The sequence below is a fragment of the Molossus molossus genome, unplaced genomic scaffold (genome assembly GCF_014108415.1).
Source record: "Molossus molossus isolate mMolMol1 unplaced genomic scaffold, mMolMol1.p scaffold_m16_p_1, whole genome shotgun sequence".
In the NCBI taxonomy this organism is placed as follows: Eukaryota; Metazoa; Chordata; class Mammalia; order Chiroptera; family Molossidae; genus Molossus; species Molossus molossus.
Genome location: NW_023425344.1, coordinates 136,883,877 through 136,911,123, shown reverse-complemented (window position 1 = coordinate 136,911,123; position 27,247 = coordinate 136,883,877). Strand labels below are relative to the sequence as shown.

The following is a 27,247-nucleotide window of genomic DNA, read 5'->3' as shown; positions in this document are numbered from 1 at the left end:
AGGGAGAAAGGATGAGAGAAATATATGAGAGAGAAACATCAATCGGTTGTCTCCTGCAGGCATCCTGATGGGGAGTGAACCCGCAACCTAGGTATGTACCCTGACTGAGAATCGAACTCCCAAGCTTTTGGTGCACAGAACAGTGTTTCAACCAACTGAGCCACCCGACCAGGGCTGAACACGTTTATATACAAAGCACAAGAAGGATATAAATATAACAGTATCTTTACTTTTAAGTATCCTGTCCTACTTCAGGCCAGAGAATGGGGAAAGCTTTCTAAAGAAATGGCCTTTTTTCTTTTTTTTCTCTTTATTGATTTTAGAGAGAGAGGAAGGGAAAGGGAGAGAGAGAAAGAAACATCAATGAGAGAGAACATCAACTGGCCACCTCCTGCATACCCCCAACTGGGGATCAGGCCCACAACCTGGACATGTGCCCTGACCGGTAATTGAACCAGCGACCTCTTGGTGCATGGGTCCATGCTCAACCACGGAGCCACACCAGCCGGGCTAAAGAAATGGCTTTTAAACCATTATTCAAAGAGCATACATGAACTGGACACATAAAGATTGAAAAAGGGAATGTAGGCATACTGTATATGCTGAGAAAACTACTAGTATTAAAAATGCTAGAGCATAGAGCATGAAAGGAGGTATAATAGTAAGAAATCATGCAAAGACGTTAAGCTAAGGCACCCTGGCCAGTGTGGCTCAGTTGTTTGGAGGATAGTTTCAAACATGGAAAAGCTTCGGGTTTGATCACCGGTCAGTGCACATACCTGGGGTTCGGGTTCAATCCCTGTTCTCGGGGTGTGAATAGGATCAGTGTTTCTCTCTCTTCCTCCCTTGCTCTCTAAAAAAAAAAAAAAAAAAAGTCAATAAAAACATTACGCCAAGTGAGGATTTAAAACAAAGTTAACCTAAGGTAAGATTCTTAGGGGTCTAAAATATTAAGCTACAGAGTAAGAAATTTATTCTGTGGGAAATGGGGAACTACTAAAGGTTTTGTGTATGCAAGAGAGGATGACTTTACTTAAGATAATACTGGAAGAGTATGCAGTTTGCATAAAAAGGGATGAAAATAAGAGGCAAGATGTCTTATCAGAAGATTACTGTAATTATCCAGGGTTGGTAATGAAGGTCCAAATTAAACTGAGAAGTACTGGTAAGATGGGTCACTAACTGAACTTGGAGAGAAAGAAGATGACTCTAAAGTCTCCATACATGGGAAAATGCTGATGCTACTAACAGAAATGGATAACAAAGGAAGATGAACAGGTCTGGAAAGAAAGGTAAATTTAAGTTTGAACATGTTTATTCTTGTTGACCACAGAGATCTAGTACATGCTTTAGAATAGGAAATGTGAGTGTGAAGTAATTTTCTGGGTAGAATTAACTGATAGTCAAATGATACACATATTTTTATGATTTTGCTGTACAAAAAAGGATACACTAGCAGTGAGTAAATATATTTGGCAATTATTTCAAAAACAATTATGAAAAAGAATTTAAAAAATATGTTAGGATATGAATTATCTTTAGAAAGAAAAGTATTTTTCTTGTTGTTAATCATGACCTGAGGATCTTTCCCCATTGATTTTATTTTTAGAAAGGGTGGAAGGGAGAGAGAGACAAACATCGATGTGAGAGAGACACATTGACTGAATGCCTCCCAAATGACCCTGATCAGGCCCAGAGATCGAATCTGAACCTAGGCATGTGCCCTTGACCAGAATTGAACTGAGCCCACAAACTTAAGTCCATAGGTCGATGCTCTAACTGCTGAGCCAAACTAGTCAGCAAGAGTATATTTTGATTTTCTTTCTTTTAAAAAAATTATATCTTTATTGTTGAATGTATTACAGATGTTCTTCACCCCCCCCTCCCCCCATTGACTGCCTTCCTGCCTTTTCCCACACCGCTGTCTGTGTTCATTGGTTATGCATATATGCATAGAAGTTCTTTGGTTTATTTCTTCCCACTCCCCAACCCCCTTCCATTTGAGGTTTGTTAGTCTAGCAACCAATTTGTAATTCTTTTATCTGTTCTGCATGTGAAAAATATTTATCTTAGGTATTTTATTTTTTTCTGTTTTTATTAATGAATTTATTTGTTTTTGTTAGATGTTTCTCCTTCTTACACCACTGATTTCCACCCCTGTCCCACCCTGTCCCCATCTTTGTTGTTCATGTCAATTGTTCATACATAGATGCATATAAGTTCTGTGGTTTATCTATCCCCCACCACACCCTCTTCTGGGGATTGTAACTCTGTACCCCACTTCCACGTCTCTGGAACTACCCCATTCCTCAGACTGTTATGTTCATTATATTCCACAAATAATTGAGATCATATGATACTTGTCTTTCTCTGTTTGGCTTGTTTCGCTTATGATAATACTTTCCAGGTCCCCCTATGTTGTCTCAAAGGATAAAAGATCTTTCTTTCTTACAGTTGCATAGTACTCCATTGTGTATATGTACCATGGCTTTTTTATCCATTTGTCTACTGATGGACATTTGGGCTGTTTCCAGATCTCAGCTATTGTAAATAGTGCTGCTACAAACACGGGAGTACATATATTCTGATTGGTGTTTTAGGCTTCTTAGGGTATATTCCTAGAAGTGGAATCATTGGGTCAAATGCAAGTTCAATTTCTAATTTTCTGAGGTAACACCATATTGTTTTCCACAGTGGCTGCACCAGTCTGCATTACTACCAGCAGTGCACTAGAGTCCCCCTTATTCCACACCCTCGACAGCACTTGTTGTTTGAAGATTTGTTGATGGCGGCCATTCTGGCAGGTGTGAGGTGATACCTCATTGTTGTTTTAATTTGCATCTCTCTGATGATTAGTGATGTTGAGCATTTCTTCATATGTCCTTGGCCATTTGTATGTCCTGTTTGGAGAGGTGTCTATTTAGTTTCCATGCCCATCTTTTAATTGGTTTCTTTGTTTTCCTTTTGTGCAGTTGTATGAGCACTCTCTATATATTGAAAACTACCCCCTTATCCAATATTTCATTGGTAATTATGCTCTCCCATACAGTCGGTTGCCTTTCCATTTTGATGACTGTATCTTTTGCTGTGCAGAAGCTTTTGAGTTTGATGTAGTCCCATGAGTTCATTTTCTCCTTTGTTTCTGTTGCCTTAGGTGATGAATCAGTAAAAATTCTGCTGCGTATGATATCTGAAATTTTCTTGCCTACAGTTTCTTCTAGGATTTTTATGGATTTATGAGTCACATTTAAGTTTTTTATCCACTTTGAGTTTATTCTTGTGTATGGTGTAAGTTGATGGTAGTATCATTTTTTTGCATGTAGCTGTCTGATTTTCCCAACACCATTTTTAAAGAGGCTGTCTTTACTCCACTGTATGCTCTAGCCACCTTTGTCAAATATTAATTAAGCATATTGCCTTGGGTCCATTTCTGGGTTCTCTGTTCTGTTCCACTGGTCTATATGCCTATTCTTATGCCAGTACCAGGCTGTTCTGAATACAGTGGCTTTGAAGTATGAACTGAAATCTACTAATGTGATCCCTCCAACTTTGTTCTTCGTTTTCAAGATTGCTGTGGCCATTCGAGGTCTCTTTTGCTTCCATATGAATTTTTAAAGTATTTGTTCTAGTTCTGTAAAGTATGCCGCTGGTATTTTGATGGGGATTGCATTGAATGTATAGATTGCTTTGGGTAATATGGACATTTTAATGATGTTAAATATTCCAATCCATGAACAAGGTATGTGCTTCCACTTTTTTATATCTTCCTCTATTTCTTTTTTCAATGACCTGTAGTTGTCTGAGAATACCTCCTTTATTTCTTTGGTTAAGTTTATTCCTAGGTATCTTAATTTTTTTGCCACAATGGTAAATGGGATTGTTTTTTTAGTTTCTTTCTGTGAGTTCATCATTGGTGTATAAAAATGCCATTGATTTCTTGATGTTAACTTTGTATCTTACTACTTTGCCAAATTCATTTATTAAGTCTAGTAAATTTTTGATGGAGTCTTTGGGGTTTTCTACATATAGTATCATGCATCTGAGAATGACAGTTTCACTTCCTCCTTTCCAATTTGAATCTCTTTTATTTTTTCTTTCTGTCTGACTGCTGTGGCTAAGACTTCCAGTACTATGTTAAATAAGAGTGGCGAAAGTGGGCATCCTTGTCTTGTTCTTGTTCTTAAGGAAAGGTTTTTAATTTCTGCCCATTGAGTATGATGTTGCCTGTAGGTCTTTCATACATGGCCTTTATTATGTCGAGATATGATTCCTCTATTCCCAGATTGCTGAGCGTTTTAATCAGAAATGGCTGCTGGATTTTGTTGAAGGCTTTTTCAGCGTCTATTGATAATGATCATATGACTTTTATCTTTCATTTTGTTTATGTGGTGTATTACATTTATTAATTTGCAAATATTGTACCAGCCTTGCATCCCTGGGATGAATCCACCTGGTCATGGTGAATAATATATCTGCTGTATTGCTGGATCCGATTTGCTAGTATTTTGTTCAGATTTTGGCATCTTTGTTCATTAGGGCTATTGGTCTGTAGTTTTCTTTCTTTGTAGTGTCTTTTTCTGGTTTTGGAATTAAGAATTATGTTGGCCTCATAAAATGAGTTTGGAAGTCTTCCTTCTTGAATTTTTTGAAATAGTTTGAGGAAAAGGGGAATTAATTATTTGAATGTTCGATAAAATTCCACAGTGAAGCCGTCTGGGCCTGGGCTTTTGTTTGCTGGGAGAGTCTTGATTACATCTTCAATATCTTTTGTTGCTATTGGTCTGTTCAAGGTTTCTCTGTCTTCCCAGTTCAATATTGGGAGACTGTGTGTTTCTAGAAATTTGTCCATTTCGCTTAGATTGTCAAATTTGCCGTATAATTGTTCATAGTATTTATTCACAATCCTTTGTATTTCTGTGGTATCAGTTATTATTTCTGCTCTTTCATTTCTGATTTTGTATATTTGGGTTCTCTCTCTTTGTTTCTTGGTGAGTCTAGCTAAAGGTCCATCAATCTTGTTTATCTTTTCAAAGAACCAGCTCTTTGTTTCATTGATCCTTTGAATTGTTTTTTTTTTGGTCTCCATGTCATTTATTTCTGCTCTGACCTTTACTATTTCCGTCCTTCTACTTGCTCTGTGGTTTTCTTTTTTTTGCTTCTTAGTTCTTTAAGTTGTGACGTTAGATAGTCTTTTAAAATTTTTTCTTCCTTTTTGAGGTATGCCTGTAGTGCTATGAACTTCCCTCTCAGAACTGCTTTTGCTGCATCCCACAGATTTTGTGTTGTCTGTTTATTTTTATTGGTTTCCAGAAAGTTTTTAATTTCTTCCTTGATCTCCAAGGTAACCTATTCATTGTTCAATAACATGCTATTTAGCTTCCATGTTTTTCAAATATCTTTGCAGGTTCTTGTTGCAATTGATTTCTCGTTGCATGCCATTGTGATGTGAGAAGATGCTTGATATGATTTCAATCTTCTTGAACTTGTACAGACTTAGTTTGTGCCCTAACATGTGATCTATCTTTGAGAATGTCCCAAGTGCACTTGAGAAGAATGTAAATTCTGCAGTTTTAGGGTGTAATTCTCTCTAGATATCTATTAAATCCATTTGATCTAGCACTTCATTTAGAGTCTGTGTTTCCCTGTTAATTTTTTGTCTAGAAGATCTATCCAGTGATGTCAGCAGGGTATTGAAGTCCCCTGATAGGATTGTATTGCTGTTGATTTCTCCTTTAAAGTCCTCCAAAAGATTTTTAATATATGTTGGTGCTGCTATATTGGGTGCATATATGTTTACCAAGGTTATATCTTCCTGTTGGATAGATAATTTCGATATTAGGTAGTGGCCTTCTTTGTCTCTAGTTATGGCCTTCATTTTGAAATCTACTTTATCAGATATGAGCATTGCTACCCCAGCTTTTTTTTGGGTTTCCATTTGCTTGAAAGATTTTTTTCCATCCCTTCACGTTCAACCTATGTGAGTCTATTTTTGTGAGGTGGGTTTCTTGTAAACAACATATATGTGAGTCGTGTTTTCTTATCCAGTCAGCTACTCTGTGTCTTTTTATCGGAGCATTCAAAGTATTCACATTTAAGGTGATAATTGATATGTACTTATTTATTGCCATTTTTGTTTAGTGTGGTTATATTTTTCTTCCTATTTCTTCTACTAATTACAGCAGTCCTCTGAGCATATCTTGCAGTGCTGGTTTTGTGTTAATATATTCCCTAAGCCTTTTTTTGTCTGGAAAGGTCTTTATTTGACCTTCTACTTTGAATGATAGCCTTGCTGGACAGAACAGTCTTGGATTCAAAACCTTGTTTTTCATGACCTTGATTAATTCATGCCACTCCCTTCTGGCCTGTAGTGTTTCTGTTGAGAAGTCAGTTGAGAGCCCTATGGGGTTTCCTTTGTAGGTAACCTATTGCTTATCTCTTGCTGCCTTTAGGATTCTCTCTTTGTCCTTAAGTTTTGGCATTTTAATTACTATGTGTCTTGGTGTGGGCCTCATTGGTTTCATATTGTTTGGGACTCTCTGTGCTTCCTGGATGTGTATGTCTTTTTCCTTCACCAAGTTAGGAAAGTTTTCTGCCATTATTGTTTCAAATAGGTTTTCGATTTCTTGTTCTCTCTGTTCTCCTTCTGGCATCCTCAAGATGCGAATGCTGGCACACTTGAAGTTGTCCCAGACGATCCTTATACTATTCTCATTTTTTTAGAGTCTTTCTTCTTTTGCTGTTCTGATTGGGTGTTTTTTGCTTCCTTAGATTCCAAATCGATGGTTTGCTTCTTGGCTTTACCTACTATACTACTGAATCTGTGTAAATCATTCTTTATTTCAGTTAGTGCTTCCTTCTTTTCTGACTATACATCCTTCATTTCTGACTTGTCCTTTTTATGCTCTTGAGGCCCTCACTAAGTTCACTGAGGTTCTCACTAAGTTCATTGAGCATCCTTATAAGCAGTATTTTGAACTCAGCATCTGTTAGGTTGCTTATCTCCATTTCGCATAGTTCTTTTCCTGAGGTCTGTTCTGTTCTTTCATTTGGGACCTGTTTTTTGTCTCTTCATTTTGGCTGCCTCCCTGTGTTTGTTTCTATGTATTACTTAACGAGTGGTATGGGGCTAGCTGAGACCAGATGCTGCTCATTTGAAAGAATTTAGAAAAACCTGAACCAGGATCCAAGACAAGGCAACCCTATGGTTAAGCAACTGGCAACAGCTTGGGTGGGCCTGAAAGTTGGGTGGGGCGGGGCCTCAGGGAATCACCAGGGTGGGGCAACCAGTGTGAGCCAGGTTGCTGGAGTCCCAGATATAGCAGCTGTCTGCTGCCCCAGGGAAGGGCTCATCAAAGGAATAAAGGCCTCTGACAGCAATCTGTCCTGAAGAATGCCCCTTCTCCATCCCATGCTCCAGTGCCAAACATCTCAGTTCTTCCCTGTATCTCTGGTGCCCCTCGAGCTGTCTCTCCTCCAAGCTTAGAGGGAGAGAGTCCAAGTAATTCCATGCACAGGCCCTTTAAGAGGAGCTTCCTGGGACTCCAGCCACCTTAGCCTCCCTGAGCCTCAGTTCCCACTGGTTTTACCAGCCAGAAGTTATGGGGACTTCTCTTCCTGGCACTGGAACCATGAGCTGGGCACGTGGTGTGAAACAGGGACACCTCAGTCCTCAGGGAGGACCTTCGAGTTTTGATTTTCTTTCCATGGAAAATAAAATATGGAAGTAAATATGAAAAAAAAATCCTGTCATTCTCTTTTATAAAAACAATGAACTAACCCCACCCAAAACAGTAAACAATTTATCTCGTCCACAAAGAAAAGATATAGAATTACATTATAGATTAAGTTTTAAGAAATTTACACAAAAATAAAGATTCTTATCAAGTTCTCTCTTACTCAATTTGAGTTATTTCCACCCAAAAAGTACATGTCCTGGAATGCCTGATTGCCGGTACACAACTGAAGAAATAACAGAAGTTGACCTGATTCAACCACAGTTGCCATACACAAAAATGACAGCTCTTTACACTTACTAGAAGATTAAAATGCTTAAATACAAGTGACATCTAATTATTCTATTTAAGTATTTATACCCTGAAAAAGTCACTACTCCTTGCCCTGGCCAGTGTGGTTCAGTTGGCGGGCACTGTTCCATGTACTGTAAGGTTGCAGGTTGGATTCCTGGTCAGAACACATACCTAGGTTGCAGGTTCAATCGCCAGTGGGGGCATGTATGGGAGGCAACTATACAACGTCTCTCTCATATGATGTTTCTCATTTCTCTCCCTCCCTCTCCTCCGTCTCCCTACCTCTCTAAAAATCAATAAATATATCCTTGCGTGAGGATTAAAAAAATAATTCTCTTACTCCTTACCCTAAAGGAAATGTTTTAAATGCAGCTGTAAAAAAGGACAGAGTACTCACAGAGATTCTACTTGCTACTAAGTAAACAAACAAACAAACAAAGAACATAAATTGTAAGGGACAACAAAAAAGCTTTCCCAGGTTCCACTACATGAAAATTATATTCCAGTTTCCAGAGTTTTACTCCATGGTTAAAACCTAAGTAGGTATCTGAGAGTCATTTACTCACATGATTTCTCCACCCCATTTTAGTGGTTAAATGTCTTATAAAAAAAGTGTGTGTGGCCCTGGCCGGTTTGGCTCAGCAGGTGGAGCGTCAGCCTGTGGTACAGAGAGACCCGGGTTTGGTTCCCGCTAAGGGCACGTACCTCGGTTGCAGTTTGTCCCCGGCCCTGGTTGGTTGTGCGGGTGGCAACCACTCAATGTATCCCTTCATGTCGATGTTTCTCTCTCTCTCTCTTCCTCTCTCTCCCTCCTGCTCTGTCTGAACAAAAAATGGAAAAATGTCCTCGGGTGAGGATAAAAAAAAAAAAAAAAAAAAAGTGTGTGTGTGCAGGGGTGGGGGGCAGTGTCAGTAGGGATTCCTTAGTTTCAACCTGTCATGCAGTAGTTTCCTTGCACTGGCTTTCAAGCAAGCCCATAAGCCAATACATGAATTGGTATGTTCTTCTCCTTAGCAAAATTATTTAAGCAGCAACACATTAGCACAAGGGTAAGAGGAAAATTTTTAAAACTGAGAAATCCCAGTTACTGTTTCTTTAGTGGTATGCTTAGGAATGATTCTGATTTAGAGACAATAAATCTTAAAAATTAACTTGTTATGAAATTTACTAACCTTTCGTATGCTTATGTCTTGACTGTTCCTTATTTTGTATTTTTAAAACACTAGATGAAATGTCATGTGACCTATCATCTTCAAAATCACCACATCCAAACCCATAGTTCATACGTTGACCAATTATGCGTACACTGGATGATGTAATCCCTATAAAATAAAATACATAAAAATATTTATTTGAATGATTTCGGTAATATGATAGAGAGGTACATATCTCCCCTCTAAATCTATCTTCCCTTCTAGCCTTTAAAAAAATGTCAGTAACATAACAGTAGAAGTTATAACATTACAGTGGTTTTAAAAGTTTTACCTTTTGATTTTAAATTTTGTTTAACATTTTACTTACTAGCAGGTAAGAACATTTATTACAACATTTTATAAAATAGCCTTTAAAATTACAATGAGCCTTGGTTGGCGTGCCTCAGTGGTTACAGCATTGACTCCTGCACTGAAGAGTGTGGCAGGTTCGGTTCCCAATCAAGGGCATGTACCTGGGTTGCAGGTTTGATCCCTGGCCCTGGTCCAGGCACATGTGTGAAACAACAAATCACTGTCTCTCTCACACATCAATGTTTCTCTTTCCCTCTCTCTCTCCCCCACTCCCTCCCTCCTTCTACTCTCTTTAGAAATCAATGGATAAAATGTCCTCTGGTGAGGATGAAAAAAACAAAACAAAAAATTATAATGAAATACAAAATGTAATGTTGAAAGACGTAATCAAATACATACATATATTCAAGCTTTTTTAAAAAAAATGTTTTTAATTGATTTTTTAGAGAAGGACAAAGAAAGAGAGAGAGAGAGAAACATCAATGTGAGAGAGAAACTTTAATCGGCTGCTTCCCGCATGACCCCAACTGGGGATGCAGCCCAAAACCTGAGCAGGCGCCCCGACCAAGAATTGAACTGGGACCTCTCAGTCCATGGGATGACACATAATCCACTGAGCCACACGGGCTTGGGTCAAATACATATATTTAAAAAATATGACCAGTATTTCATATTTAAATGACATTTGAAACTTCACAGCAAAAACAAAAATTTAAATCTAAAATGCCTAAATTATGTCTTGAGAGATGGCTATATTCTTCATTTCTCTACTACATAGTGACTAAGAGCTCAGAATCTGCAATCTCTTGTCATGGCTTTATTTATTTTTTTAATTTTATTATTTATTTGTTTGTTAATCCTCATCTGAGGACATTTTTTCCATTGAATTTTAGAGAGAGTGGAAAGAAGGAAGAGAGAGAGGGAAAGAGAGGGGGGGAGAGAGAGAAACATCCATGTGAGAGAGACATCAATTGGTTGCCTCCTATACTCTCCCCAACCAGGGCCAAGGATTGAACCTGCAACCCAGCTACCTGCCCTTGACCAGGAATTGATCCCACCACCCTGAGGTGCACTGCCGACGCTCCAACCATTGAACCACACTGGCAGAGCAATAGCATTTTTTACATTGATTTTAGGGTGGGAGAAAGGCGGCAAGGGGGGGAAGCACTGATTGGTTGCCTCCCAACCACACCCCAACTGGAGATCAACCACAACCTAGGCACATGCCATGATTGGGAATCAAACCCGTGACCTTCCGGTGCATGGAACAACACTCCAACCAACAGAGCCATACTGGCCAGGGACCTGGCTTTAAATCATAGTACTGCCACTTAAAACGCTGACCAGACCTGGGCAATACACTAAACCTTATTTGTAAAATGGGGATAATAGTAGTACTTCTTCCAGAACTGTTGAGGATAAAATGAAGAAAACAGATGCAAAGTGTTTAGCACAGTGCCTAGAATATTATAAATACCAAAATTTTACATTTCTAATGAAAAATAAAACAAATCAGACTTCCGGTCAAGATGGTGGTGTAGGTAAATGTGGTATGACGCCCTCCCACAACCACATCAAAATTACCACTAGCCCTGGCCGGTTTGGCTCAGTGGTTAGAACGGCGACCTGCGGTCCAGAGAGACCTGGGTTCGGTTCCCGCTAAGGGCACGTACCTCGGTTGCAGTTTTTCCCCGGCCCTGGTTGGTCGTGCGGGTGGCAGCCACTCAATGTGTCCCTTTCACGTCGATGTTTCTCTCTCTCTCTCTCTTCCTCTCTCTCCCTCCCACTCTATCTGAACAAAAAATGGAAAAGTGTCCTCGGGTGAGGATAAAAAAAAAAAAAGTTACAACTAAACTATACAACAACTATCATTCAAAACTGCATGAAATCAAGCTGAATGGAAGTCCTAAAACTACAGAATTAAAGCAGCAGCTACACTGAGACTGTTAGGAGGGGCAGAGGCGGACGGGCTGGTCCCACACCCATGTGTGGTGGATAAAAATCAGGATTCCTTGGCTAAGAAGGTATCCTCCCTCCCTCCCTAAAGACTGAGGGGTCTCAGTCCCACATCAGGCACCCCGCTCAGGGTTCCAGTGCCAGGAAGAGAAGTCCCCATAACTTCTGGCTGGAAAACCCAGTGGGAATTGAGGCTCAGGGAGGCTGAGGCGGCTGGGGCCCCAGGCAGCTCCCTAAAGGGCCCGCGCACGGACTTATTGGACTCTCTCCCTCTATGCTTGGAGCGGAGGGAGCTAGAGGGGCACCAGAGACATACAGGGAAGAACTGAGCTGTTTGGCACTAGAGCAAGGGCTGGAGAGGGGGCTTTCTCCGGGACAAATGTGTTGTCAGAGGTCTTTGTTCCTTTGTTGAGCCCTTCCTTGGGCAGCAGACAGCTGCCATATCTGGGACTCCAGCAACCTGGCTCACACTGGTAGCCCCACCCAGGTGATTCCCTGAGGCCCCGCCCCACCCAACTTTCAGGCCCACCCAAGCTGTTGCCAGTTGCTTAACCATAGGATTGGCCTGTCTTGGATCCTGGTTCAGCTTTTCCTAAATTCTTTCAAGCAAGCAGCTTCTGGTCTCAGCTAGCTCATACCTCTCGTTAAGTAATACACAGAAACAAACACAGGGAGGCAGCCAAAATGAGGAGACAAAGAAACAGGTCCCAAATGAAAGAACAGAACAAAACCCCAGGAAAAGAACTAAGGAAAATGGAAATAATGCTGAGTTCAAAATACTGCTTATAAGGATGCTCAATGAACTTAGTGAGAACCTCAGTGAACTTAGTGAGGGCCTCAAGAGCATAAAAAAGGACCAGTCAGAAATGAAGGATGCATAGTCAGAAGTGAAGGAGTCACTAACTGAAATAAAGAACAATTTACACAGATTCAATAGCAGAGTAGGTAAAGCCAAGAAGCAAACCATCGATTTGGAATCTAAGGAAGCAAAAAACACCTAATCCGAACAACAAAAAGGAAAAATAATCCAAAAAAAATGAGGACAGTGGTCCTGGCCAGTTTGGCCTAGGTGTTAGAGCACTGGCCTGCGGTCTGGAGAGACCCGGGTTCATTTCTCGCTAAGGGCACGTACCTTGGTTGCAGTTTGTCCCGTGCCCTGGTTGGGTCATGTGGGTGGCAACCACTCGATGTGTTCCTTTCACATCATTGTTTCTCTCACTCTCTTTCCCTCCCACTCTATCTGAACAATATATTGAAAAATGTCCTCAAATGAGGATAAAAAAAAAAAATGAGGATAGTGTAAGGAACCTCTGGGACAACTTCAAGCGTGCCAACATTCGCGTCTTGGGGGTGCCAGAAGGAGAAGAGAAAGAACAAGAAATTGAAAACCTATTTGAAATAATAATGGCAGAAAATAATTCCCTAACTTGGCGAAGGAAACAGACATACATGTCCAGGAAGCAGAGTCCCAAACAAGATGAACCCCACGAGGCCCACACCAAGACACGTCATCATCCAAATGCAAAAGGTTCAAGACAAAGAGAGAATCTTAAAAGCAGCAAGAGAAAAGCAGTTAGTTACCTGCAAGGGAGTTCCCATAAGGCTGTCAGCTGATTTCTCAAAAGAAACTTTGCAGGCCAGAAGGGAGTGGCAAGAAATATTCAGAGTGATGAAAAGCAAGAACCTACAACCAAGATTACTCTATCCTGCAAAGCTGTCATTTAGAATTGATTGGCCATATAAAGAGTTTCCTAGATAAGAAAAAGCTAAAGGAGTTCATCACCACCAAACCATTATTATATGAAATGATGAAGGGTCTTTTTGAAGAAAAAGATAAAATATATGAACAAACAAAATGGCAATGAATACATATCTACTGACAATTGAATCTACAAACAAAATGAACAGGCAGAATAGAAACACTCTCATAGATACAGAGAACATTTTGTTGGTTGCCAGTTGGGAGGGCGTTTGGGGGAATGGGTGAAAAAGGTGAAGGGATTAAGAAGTACAAATTGGTTGCTGGACTGACAAACCTCAAGGGAAAGGGGGTTGGGGGGCAGGAGGAGATAAGCCAAAGAACTTATATGCATAACCAATGGACACAGACAACAGTGTGGGAAAGGGCAGGAGGGGGGCGGGAGTCGGGAGGAGGGGGTCAATGGGGGAAAAATGAGGAACATCTGTAATACATTTAACAATAAAGATAAAAAATAAATAAATAAGTCAAAACCTTAACATAGGCCTCCTTTTAACAAATACCAACAATTTATTCTATATGTTTGAGTGTTTAAACTGACTACCCTATATTAATACTCTGTGAAAACCACAGAATATATGACTAAATAAAAATCCTAGGCAATGTATTTGAGTCACATCCATATTTATATATAGATCCTATGTAAACCATTAAGTAGTAATAATAAAACAATGTTTTTCATATTATTGTGGGTATTTTAATAAAAACGATAGTGAGGAAGGAAGGTGGCTTGTTATAGCTGGGCTAGAGAGGACTATAAAGGGTACTGGGCCAGTTCACATTGACTTAAAAAATAACCGGTAATAGCCTGGCTGGAGTGACTCAGTTGGTTGAGAGTCACCCTGTGCATGGAAAGGCTGTCAGTTTAATTCCTAGTCAGGGCACATACCTGGCTTGTAGGTTCGATCCATGGTTGGGGCACGTAGGGAAGGCAATCCATCAATGTTTATCTCTCACAATGATCTCTCTCTCTCTGTCTTTCCTTTTCTCTCTCTAAGCATGTCCTCAGATGATGATTAAAAAAAAAATCTGATAATCAATGATAGAGAACTTGCAGAGGTAAAATGGATATCTTTTTAAATTCTTCTTAATTTTGGTAATTCATAATGTAAGCCTCATAAAGATACTGGCTTTGAGTGGAAAGATACTGGCTTTCTATTAATAAGTGAGACTAATCATGAAAGTTAAGAGCTGGTTCTTTAAAAAACTAAACAAAACTGACAAACCTTTAGCATCACACTCCTTGATTTCAGAAGATCTCAAGAGAAATTATTCCAAAGATGATACAAAGGTGGCCAACAGGTACATGAAGAAATGCTCAAAATCATTAACATTTGGTAAATGTAAATAAAAATCATAATATATCACCTCACACCTGTTAGAATGGCTATTATAAAAAAGACAACAAGTAACAAGTATTGGTGAGGATGTAGAGAAAAGGGAACCCCTGTGCACTGTTGGTGGGAATGTAAATTAGTGCAGCCACTATGGAAAACAGTATGGAGGTCCCTCCAAAAATTAAAAATAGAACTACCATACAACCCCAGCAACTCCATGTCTGGGTATATAGCCAAAGAAAACAAAATCACTACCTTGAAAAGATATCTGCACCTCCATGTTCACTGAAGCATTATTTATAATAGCCAAGATAAGAAAACAGCTTAAGTGTCTACCTATGGATGAATGGATACAGAAGATAAGATATAGATACACAATGGAATATTATTCAGCCATAAGAATAAAATCTTGCCATTTGCAACAACATGAATGAAGCTTGGGGGCATTATGCTAAGCAAAAAAAGAGAGAAAGACAAATACTGTATGGTCTCCCTTATATATGAAATAATAATTAAAACAAAACAAACTCACAGATAGAGAACACACTGGTGGTTGCCAGAGGTGAGGGCTGGGGTGGGCTAAATGGGTGAGGGAGTCAAATACAAATTTCCAGCTAAAATAAATAAGTCATAAGGATATAATGTGTAACATGGCCACTGTAATTAATAACACTGCACTGTATAGTTGAAAGTTGCTAAAAGAGTAGCTCTTTTTTTTTCCTCACCTAAGGACAATTTTCCATTTTTTTGTTCAAATAGAGGGGGAGGGAGGGAGAGGAAGAGAGAGAGGGAGAGAGAGAAACATCAATGTGAAAGGGACACATCTAGTGGCTGCCACCCGCACAACCCAACCAGGGCCGGGGACAAACTGCAACCCAGGTACATGCCCTTAGCGGGAACTGAACCCGGGTCTCTCAGGACTGCAAGCTGATGCTCTAACCGCTGAGCCAAACCGGCCAGGGCTAAAAGAGTAGCTTTTAAAAGTTTTTATCAGAGAAAAATTCTATAACTGTGTGGTGACAGATGTTAATTAGATAAGTGTTGATCATTGTGTAATATATACAAATAATGAATCATTATTTGTATACCTGAACCTAATACAATGTTTTATATCAATTATACCTCAATAAAAAAAAAAAAGGTGATAATAACCAAAAGCTACGGGAAAAAGGTTTACTATAACATCGTTCAGGAAATTTAGCACAATGTGCTATAATAGACAGTGGTAGAATATATGTGAAATATCTATTGGTAGTGCTGTTGTAAGGACAGATTAAGTTTACAGTTTTTAACATAATTATTTTTCATTTTGTCTTCAGTCTTTATTCTGAGTATTACATTTTATTCATTAAATAATAAATTTATAGGAATTATTTGTTTACTGAAAATAAAACAAACTTCATCCCACAAAAACAAAAAATACAAACCCAAATTTATTAAATCCTAAACCATTAGCGACTTTACATTTTGAGAGTATATTACATTTAACCAAGAGTATTTTACAGTGCCCTGGCCAGTTTGTTCAGTGGTTAGAGCATCAGCCCATGGGTGGAAGGGTCATGGGGTTGATTCCCAGTCACGGTTGGGGTCGTGTAGGAGGCAACCAGTCGATGTGTCTCTCTCATATCGATGTTTCTCTCTCTCTGAAAATCAACAGAAAAATATCCTTGGTTGAGGATTAAAGAAAAAAAAATTTTTTTGCCCTGCTGGTGTGGTTCAGTGGATTGACCATCTTCCCATGGACTGAGATGTTCCGGTTCAATTCTCGGTCGGGGTACACACCCAGGTTTTGGGCTTGATCCTCAGTAGGGGGCATGCAGGAGGCAACCAATCGATGTTTCTATCTCTCTTTCCCTTCTTCTATCTCTAAAAAAAAAACAATAAAAATTTATTTAAAAAAAGAGAATATTTTAGCCCTGGCCAATTTGGCTCAGCGGTTAGAGCGTTGGCCTGCGGTCCAGAGAGATCTGGGTTTGGTTCCCACTAAGGGCATGTACCTCAGTTGCAGTTTGTCCCCAGCTCTGGTTGGGTCGTGCAGGTGGTAGCCACTCGATGTGTCCCTTTCACATTGATGTTTCTCTCTCTCTCTCTCTCTCATTCCCTCCCACTCTATCTGAACAAAAAAATGTCCTTGGGTAAGGATAAAAAAAAAAAAGAATATTTTATAGTGAATTTAATAATAGTGTTTCCAAATCTTGATCCTAGAAATACCTAAGTTACCTTAGAGATAACTAAGTTACTTGTTAAAAGTACAGATCTCTAACCCTAAAGATCAATTCATTAGGTATTAGGTGAGGCCCTAGAATCTGTATGTTATATGCATACCTGGTTATTTCTAGAATTAGGTAAGTTTGAGAACCATTAAATATTAAACAACCTTGGAAAACACTATTGCATTTTTTGTTGTTAACCCTCACTGAGGATATTTTTCCATTGATTTTTTTTTAGATAGAGTGAAAGGGAGGGGTGGAGGAGAGATAGAGAGAGGACATCGATGTGAGAGACACACATTAATTGGTTGCCTCACACACAATCCTGACTGGGGCTGAATCTGCAACCCAGGTACGTGCCCTTGACAGGGAATCAAACCCGCAACCCTTTGGTCCATGGGCCAATGTTCTAACCACTGGCCAAACCAGCCAGGGCTAAATATTGCATTTAGAAGTATATAGTGTTATAAGAGCTATACTCTAACAAAACTTAAACGATTCACATGGTCATACAAAACACTCACACTATGTTTTCTAAGTCTATTCTTTTCTACTTCCAAATATATTCTTCCAATAGAGAGCTCCACATTTATAAACTAGATACAACTTAGTTAGAACCTGTAGCTTCAAACTTATATAAATATTTGTAAAGTTATAAATAATTTATTAGGATAATCAGCCTTAAAACAAGATTAAAGAGTAAGTTTATATATTACATTTCTTTATGTCTTCCCCTTTATTTAGGGAAACAAACACTTACCAAGTGCCCACTAGGTGCTTTACTTATGTTATATACCCAAATCTTCACTAACCTTCTCAAGGTTTACATTATCAGAGGAGGACACTGAGTTCCAAAGCAGTTAAGTAACTTACACAGCTCATGAATATGGTTGTCAAATATTAAATTGGGATTATAGTTGGGGTCTTTCAGATTCCAAAGCACATACACACTGTCTTCCTGTGCCTAGTAGAGCTCTTTGTTAAATCTACCTTTGTGAAAGCCAGTATACGAGGGCACACATGGGTGAGTTAGGCATTCATAATTTTGACAGGAACTTGGTAAGTAATCAGAGGTAAACATCTCTGGCGATCAAGAATCTGAGAGTCCAAAAAGTAAAACAACTGAAATACCAATATAAAGATGTCAGTGCAAAATGTAGTATCACAAAAGAATAATCAATTTTGCTTATGAATTGGGGAAGGCTTCCCAGAGAGGGCAACTGAGCTATTTTCATGGCTGAATGGGTGTGGTGTGAATTCCAGATTTCGTCCAGAAGAAATAGTATGTACCACTGCAAAGAGATCAGAAAAGGTATGGAAGGTGGTCTGATTTAACTGGAGCATAAGATACAAAGAGGGAAGCAAGCCCAGTCGGTGTGGCTCAGTGGACTGAGCATCATCCCATGGACTGAGAGGTCCCAGTTCGATTCCTGGTCAGGACATCTGCCCAGATTGCAGGCTCCATCCCCAGTAGGGGACATGCAGAAGGTAGCTGATTGATGTTTCTCACATGGATGTTTCTCTCTCTCCCTGACTCTCTAAAAAAAAAAAAAAACCAAAAAAAACAATAACAACATATTTAAAAACAACAACAACAACAACAAAACAAAGAAGGAAGTAAAAGAGGTTGGAGAGGTAGGCCGGGGTCAGATCATGGAACAATGTCCTGAACAAATTTAGGCTGGGCAATACAGTCAGATTTGCATGGTAGGGAACAGATTGTAAGTGAATGAGACTGACGCTGGAGGGAAATCTTAGGAGGCTAAGAAGGTAAGAAAGGAATAAGAATGATAGTGGGAATTAAAATGAGATGAATTTAAGACATATTAAGCAGCAAGAAATTAACAATCATATCAAGCAATTAGCTACATATATAGCTTTTTGGGGTGGTAATTATGATGTAAGGTAAAGCAGCCTTAAAAGTTGTTAGGGGCAACAAAACTTCAGACATCACACGCAGCAGAATTTTCACTGATACAATGCCTAAGACAAGAAAAACAAAGGAAAAAATGAACACATGGGACTACATCAAACTCAAAAGCTTCTGCACAGCAAAGGAAATAACCATCAAACCCACTATATGGGAGAGCATAATTGCCAATGACATGTCAGATAAGGGGTTAATTTCCAAAATATATAGAGTACTCATATTCAACAAAAGGAAGACAAAGAATCCAATTAAAAAATGGGCAGAGGACATAGACCTCCCCAAACAGGACATACAAATAGCCAAGAGACATGAAAAACTGCTCAGTGTCACTAATCATCAGAGAGATGCAAATTAAAACAACTATGAGGTATCACCTCACACCTACCAGAGGGCTGCCGCCATCAACAAATCCTCAAACAAGTGCTAGTGAGGGTGTAGAGAAATGGGGACTCTAGTACACTGCTGGTGGGAATGCAGACTGGTGCAGCCACTGTGGAAAACAATATGGTGTTTCCTCAAAAATTAAAAATGGAACTGCCATTTGACCCAGTGATCCCACTTATAGGAATATACCCTAAGAAGACTGAAACACTAATCAGAAAGGATATATGTACCCCCATGTTCATAGCAGCACTATTTACAATCGTTAAGATCTGGAAGCAGTCCAAGTGTCCATCAGTAGATAAATGGATAAAAAAGGCTGTGGTACATGTACACAATGGAATTCTATGCAACCATTAAGAAAGATCTCTTATCCTTTGAGACAAAATGGAGAGACCTGGAGAGTATTATCCTAAGCGAAACAAGCCAATCAGAGAAAGACAAATATCACATGATCTCACTTATCTGTGGAATATAATGAACAAAAACAAGCTAAGGAACAAAATAGACTCAGAGACATGGAAGTGGGGTGGAGTCTGACAAACCTCAGAAGAAGTGGATGTGGGTGGAGGGAAGAGATAAACCAGAGAACTTTTACCCATGTATATGTAAACAAAGACAGACAATAATGCTGGGGGTGGGGGGCGGTATTGGGAGGACAGTGTCAATGGGGGAAAAATGAGAAACATCTGTAACAAAAATAAATTGACTGATTTAAAAAAAGTTGTTAGGACTTTTATACTGAGATCATGTGAAAATAAGTATTATATCCTAATTTGTTACAATTCATTCATAATTCTATACAGTTCACTAATCATAAAAAAGACTTATATGCAGTTCCCATCCTAAATAAATCAGAATCCAAATATTTTTCCAATTGATTACTAATAAATTAGTTCTGTGAAAAATGATTATAAATTAGAGACTTCCAGGTTACTTCACAAAATTTTTAACACAAGATACACATGAACTCAACTACTAGTTAATTTTTTTTCTTTTGCAGAAATTGTCTTTTGTGATGCCCAGTGGTTCCCAAAATAAGCTGCATATCAGAATCACCAGGAAAGCTTTGAAAAATGGATGGCCAGGTCTCTTTCCATATAAATTAAGTCTAAATGTCTGGGTGTGGGAGCTATGGGCTTAAAGGGAGATAAATATTTCAGGTAAATATTTTCTCTCCCAAGAACAATACAATATTTATTCTTGCCAAAATGTTTTTTTAAGGAGTTAAAAGGATGATTAGTCTTAATTGGTAACTATAAAATTTAAACTCTAAATGTATCCATTATAATTTTTGATGTCATTTAAAAATCATACATTTTATAAAACACATTTATAAAACAGTCATACAATACCTGTACTGGGGCTTTGTTCAGCTACCTGAAAAATTTTCTTCTTTGTAGAAGAAAGTCTTATTAGACAAGGTTTTGATCCAAATGTTGGTAATACGTCTGACCTACAATGAAACAAAGTAATTTCAATAAACATTTAAGATCTAGAGCTGTTCAACACTTTTAAATCAAACATTATTTATATTTTTATTAACTCAATAAACAGGCAGCAAATAGTAGAAAAAAACTATGGCTAAAAATATTTTTGTATTGCCTGGCTGGTGAGGCTCAGTTGTTGAGCATCGACCCATCCACCAAGAACTCACCGGTTCGATTTCTGGTCAGGGCACATGCCCAGGTTGTGGGCCAAACCCCCAGTGCGGGGCATGCAGGAGGCAGTCAATAGATGTTCTCTCTCATCGATGTTTCTATCTCTCCCTCTCCCTTCCTCTCTCTCTCTCAAATCAATAAAGAAAAAAATATTAAAAAAAGAAAAAGGAATAGTAGGGTAATAGCTAAGTGGAGTTTATTAATTAGAGGAAATTGGTGCTGAGCTTTAAATGAAAGCAGTAATATCAGCTATAGTCAGTTGTCAAAGAGTCAATGAGCTAAAGAACAAGAAATATTGGGGTAAATCTTAGATAGGTAAATGAAAAACTGGGGCATGGAGAAACAGACTTTATACACATTAATTTAGGTGCTCTAGATTACAATTGGGGTTGTGTTCTCTCTCTTCACCCCCATCCCAAACCAAAGCCAAGCAAAGTAATATGTGTAAACTTTTCCATTGTCTTTCAAATGTATTTCAACATTTTAAAAATTAGAAAATTGTTTTAAAGGTGTTTTTTTCCCCCCCCAAACATGATATTAGGGCTTCAAGACTACAAACTACAGATTAGCATTCATTTAACAACTTGAAACATAAAATACATTATTGTCTTCCCCTGGGGAGTTGTAGACAGAGAAGAAGTCAGTGACTCTTGGCTGTAAACTCCACTTTCACTGTAAGAACTGATGTTTGGAGAGGAAGATCGAGATGGGGAGTCCATAGTCAAGTCGAGCTTAATTGCAGAATCAGGGCTTTCAAGATCAGAAGTACTGCCACTCAGTTTTGCTCTTTTCTTAGCTGCACTGTTACGAAGGGACCTAAGAGAGCTCTGCATCTGAGAAAAACAAAATAATTATATTAGTAAAAGTTATCCTTATAAAATCTATTAACTGTATCCATCTAGCCACTCTTTTTTAATCCAGTACTAACAAGATGGATATTAACATATCTGCACATAGTATAAAGTTTTCATCACTTAGGTATTTATAAACAACCCACTAGGTTGTAAACCCCATAAGAGGAAGGATCTCATGGTATTTTCAGCACTGGGAACAAAGACTAATACATCGCAACAATTCAATTAATAATTGAATCACTGAGTCAGGTAGTAGACAGTAGAGTTACCGTCACAGAGGTCCAGCTAATCTTAGGTCACTTGTGTGTTTATGTGACTAGAAGTTGCACGAGGTTAGTAAAAAATAATCAGTTTTCTAAAATTTAAAGTTCACATCCAGCCTGCCAGTGTGAGAGTTCAGAAAGCAACATCTTTTTATGTAATTTCTAAAGCCAAGTATTTCAAAGAATGCAGAGTAGAAATCGCTATTTGAAACTAATACATTAAGGTTGAGAATAGAAATTTGAACAAATCAAGGAACACAGAAATATACATAAACTGTGTTTTGTTTGCATTTTGTTTATAACAGTTATAATTGTTGATTCAATAGTATGGCCACTTGCCTACTATTAAATCTCTGAAAGACACAATGTCCAAAGAGTAGAATCCTTTTACATTTACTAATAATTATATTTTAAAAAGCACCTTTTCAATTATCCACTAAAAGAAAAAGGCCTATTTTTAAGTTATAAAAACAAGGCAAAAATGTATAATCAGATGAAACTTATGAGTTATATAGATAAATGCCTCTTCTGTAAGTTTCTTCTCTTTAAATAAATCCCTTTCCAAGTACCATTGGAATACAGTTGCAAATATAAACAAAAACCAAGGAAAATTTTTTACAAGCAGTTAGAATTTTGAATGACTCGTTTAGAATCAATATGGGTACTTTATTAGTTTTACACATGCTTAATGTTAAAAAATACTTTAAAAATAAATATGTATTAATATGTATTTTATTGAGCAATCGGTACATGATGCTTACAACTTTAAAAATCAGTTTAAAAACACCACAAAATATCAACATTCAGTTTACATATTTAATGGAACACTTTTTTAAACCTGACGTCAGGCAAATTGAAATGATAAAAAGAAAGCATCTATCAAAATAGTGCTCTGAATCCAAAGTAATAACAGCAGCCACATTCTTTCTTTGGCATGTTAATATGTACAGAGTTATTATATTGGCAATCTATTTCTATAGATTAAATGGAGTGACCTAGAATTCAAAGATGAGTATCCATTATGATCTCAATTTCATAAAGATAAATAAACTTGCACATATATGCACAAGGAACATGTTCAAGAATGGGGAGGGAACTATATTATGTTTCATTTATTTTTAAAAAAATGGAAATAAATATGACAAATTGTCATTAGGGAGGGGTTAGTATAAGAGTATACTGTTGTATTACTCTTAATTTTAAAAGGAATAATATATGCATAGAAGAAATACTTGAAGGAAAACACATTAGAGTGTTAACAGTAAATTATTCTAGGCAGTGGGATTTGGTGTAATGAATTTTCTTCCTACTAGTTCACTAAACTTTCCATATTTTCTATAATGAATGTGAAATATTTTTATAAATAAGAAAACATGTAATGAGTTTAGGTAGGTAAAGAAGACTTCTTAAAGGAAAAAAGTAAGAAAACATGTTATGGAATTAAAAACAACTTGATTTTTCCTTAAATAAAACTATTATAAAAAATTACACATATTTCACATAAAAAATGGTATTTGGTTCTAACCTCTTCTTGATCCAAATCGTTATCCTTGATATTTAATTCGGAAAGATCAATTTTAAGATTATCATTTTCACTCTTCCAAATATCATGAGGCTCTTTCTTTTTGGGTCCCACTGTGCTTAAATTAGCTTTATCAGGCAAAAGGTTGACTCCCCTTGGTATGGGAGGGACAGGCTTGTTCCCATTCAGACCTCTTCGGGAAGATGGTGATCTCACCAAGGCAGGTCTAAGTTGAACTGGAGGATTTTCTTGAGAACTTTCTCCTGTGCAAAAAATGTAAATTTTGTTTTCTTTTTTAAATTTCAGAAAAGTGGAAATTTTAATATTCAGTGTTTTAACATTAAAAAGCACATTATTTTTGTTTACCCAACATTGTGAATATAGTTAATGCCACTGAATTTTACACTTAAAAATGATTAAAGTGGCAAATGCCTTTGCCACAATCAAAAAAGAAAGAAAGAAAGAAAAAAAGCACATTATTTTTTATTAGAAATAGATTACTACTTAAAATGAGATAAAAGTATCATTATCTGGCCCTGGCCAGTTTTTCTCAGTGGTTAGAGCATCGGCCTGAGGACCAAGGAGTCCTGGGTTTGATTTCAGTCAAGGGCACATACCTTGGTTGCATTTTGTTCCTGGCCCTGGTTGGTGTTGTGTGGGAGACAATCAGTCGATGTTTCTCTCTCTCCCTCCCACTCTATCTGAACAAAAATGGAAAAATATCTTCAGGTGAGGATTAAAAAAAAAAAAAGGATCACTGTCCGCTAAACAAATATAACAAAAATGAACCACTACAGATTAATTTATAGAAATAAAAATATTGCATACCAAGTTAAATTTCTCTTTATATACATCACTGTGACTGATTTTTGTATGGTAAAGTCCGTAATATGGTAGAAGAGCTACTTTTCTTGCTTGATTTAATTACATAAGCAACATTTGAACGACTATTATATACAAATCAGTAATATTGGTCACTGGGGAGAACAAAGTGAATAATGTCTCAACTTTCAATAATATTTGATCTTATAGGAAAGACAAATTCAGAAAGAAATTAATGCAAGGAATGAAGGTTCAGTGCTAACAGAAAGTGATAAAATTGACTGACTATATGTTAAAGTGACCTTATGTTTATAAACTGGAGCATTAGCATTGTTGGATAGTTTATTTATTTATTTATTTTTTTTATCCTCACCGGAGGACATTTCTCCATTTTTTTGTTCAGATAGAGTGGGAGGGAGAGAGAGAGAGAGAGAGAGAGAGAGCGAAACATCGACGTGAAAGGGACACATCGAGTGGCTGCCACCTGCATGACCCAACCAGGGCTGGGGAGAAACTGCAACTGAGGTATATGCCCTTAGCGGGAACCAAACCCGGGTCTCTCGGGACCGCAGGCCAATGCTTGACCGCTGAACCAAACCGGCCAGGGTGCATTGTTGGACAGTTTAAAGGTGAAATTATCTTACCTCAGATGCTGGGGATAAGCAAGCATGTGGGACACAGGGCTTACCTTTAACAGACTTTTTATTTTTGAGACTGAATCTGTCTTGAATAAACTTATTTGCTAATTTCATAATTTTTGAGAGGGCTATTGGTAAGAAAATAATATTTTAATTCTCACCCGAGGGCATGCATAGAGAGAGAAAGAAACATGGATGTGAGAGAAAACCATCCATCAGTTACCTTCCCTAAGTGCCCCAACCGAGGATTTAACTCACAACCCAGGTATATGCTTTGACCGGGAATCAAACCAGCAACCTTTTGGTGCACAGGACAACAGTTAACCAACTGAGGCACTCTGGCCAGACAATAAAAAGAATATTTTAGCTAAAAATAAATAATAGAAAATCCATCAAAACAGTATTTTTAAAAACATGTTTTTATTGATTTTTAGAAATAAAGGAAGAAAAAGGGAGAGAGATAAAAACATCGATGTGAGAGTAACATCAAATGGTTGCCTCCTGCAGGCCCCCTATGGGGATTGAGCCCGAAACCTGGGCATGTGCCTTAACTGGGAATCTTGGTGCATGGGACAATGCTCAAGACCCTGAGTCACACTGGCCAGGTCCAGCAAAATAATTTTAACATATACTAAACATTCAATAAATGCTGAATGAATAAATACTAGACATTATAGTAAATATATGAATGACATTTTATATTTGTAAAGCTAAAATTTGTTAGTAGTCTCTCAGACTGTTATGTTCATATCCATTATAAAGCATTATTATTTGCCTAGTTCTGAAAAAGATTTGAAGTGGTAATAGAAGAAAAAAAAGAAATGACAAGTTCAACTGAATTTTGTATTACATATTTGATCTAGTTAACATATTGCTATTTTCCTAAATATTTCCTAAGGCACAGAAATAAAATGCAATTTACCAGCTTTTAAAGATCTAATAACCATAACTTCAAAAGAATAATCAAACATACAAATAAATCTGAAGAAAATACTAATTTTTACCATCATTTTTTCCTGTAGATCCAGATGATTTTTGGCTGACAAACTTTTTTTGAGAACTTGGCTTTGATAGTCCTTCAAAGCTTTTAAGAGGCCAGGAATTTGAGAAATTAACACAATTATCTTGAGACTTCTTTGGAGATACAGTAAGAGATATATGTTTTGGGCTAGTTCGAGGTGATGAGAGAGGATAGGATGGAAGGATGAAGGCTCCTGGATTTGGATTTGGATCCGAGTATGATGAAGTATGTTCTGTTTGACTACCAAATGTTTGCTGTGTCTTACTGCCAAAATTTAGGCTAGCATACACTGCAATAAAACAAGAGAATATGTTATTCCCACTAAGCTGTACACCTGAAACCAAGACAGAATAAAATGTAAAAAAAAGAGAGAGAATATATTTTCTCTTTATATACAACTTCTAAGAGTTTTAAGATTTTGCTTTTCACATTAAGGTTTTTATTGCATCTGGCATTTATATTTTTGTATGGTGTAAGGTAAAGATCTAATTTAACATTTTTCTATATAGATAGTGCAATTTTCCCAGTGCCACATTTTGAGCTATCCATTCTTTCCCTTTCATCTATAAATCTCCTATACATTATTTGGGTCTATTCTTAGATGCTTCTTATTGGTTCCATCAATCTATTTGTGTATACTTATTATGTTTTCTTTATAACCACGCCATCTGTTAGAATAAGTTCCCTTCCATTTTTGTTCTTTAGAATTATATAGGCCAGGACTGAACCACAACTGGGGTGCATGCCCTTGACCAGAATTGAATCCGCAACTCTTTGGTCTGCAAGACGACCTGCTCAAACTGCTGAGTCAAACTGGCCAGGGCACTAGGCCATTTTTGATTGTCCATTCTTTCACAGGAATTTCAGAATCAGCCTGAAACAGGATCCATAATAAATTCTGTTGGGATTTTGGTTGAAATGACATTGAATTTACAGATTAATCTGGGAAGAACCATCATTTTTCTGATATTGAGTTTCCCTGTTTAAAAATATAGGATATTTTAGCCCTGGCCAGGTAACTCAGTTGGTTAGAGTGTTGTCCTGTACACCAAAAGGTTACGGGTTTGATTCCCAGTCAGGGCACATGCCTAAGTTGCAGGTCCAATACCTGGTGGGGCTATATACAAGAGGCAACCAACTGATCAATGTTTCTTTATTACATTGATGTTTTATTTTCTCTCTCTAAAAAAAAAAAGAAGATATCCTTGACTGAGGATTAAAATTTATACATGAGATCTTTTAGTTTATTCAGGTCTTCTTTCATGTCTCTCAAAAAAGTATTTTATCTGTTATATAAAGGACATACAAATCTTTGTTAGATATCCAGATATTTACAAATTCTGTTGATATTATAATTTCTT

At 37.7% G+C, this 27,247-nt stretch overlaps 1 protein-coding gene across 8 annotated transcripts in view; it reads right to left on the bottom strand.

Annotated features, from left to right (window-relative positions):
- The window catches only part of TOGARAM1 (TOG array regulator of axonemal microtubules 1), a 98,579-nt gene that overhangs the window by 42,638 nt on the left and 28,694 nt on the right, over nt 1–27,247 (bottom strand). For 7 of the 8 annotated variants that reach the window (XM_036253238.1, XM_036253235.1, XM_036253236.1 and 4 more), the window contains exons 4-8: nt 25,870–26,175; nt 23,409–23,668; nt 21,367–21,599; nt 20,461–20,561; nt 9,200–9,349 (exon numbers count right to left, since the gene is read on the bottom strand). In XM_036253238.1, coding sequence (XP_036109131.1) covers nt 9,200–9,349; nt 20,461–20,561; nt 21,367–21,599; nt 23,409–23,668; nt 25,870–26,175 — 1,050 coding nt within the window. The remainder of the gene's footprint in view (nt 1–9,199; nt 9,350–20,460; nt 20,562–21,366; nt 21,600–23,408; nt 23,669–25,869; nt 26,176–27,247) is intronic. The other variant, XM_036253239.1, reaches the window with a different exon arrangement.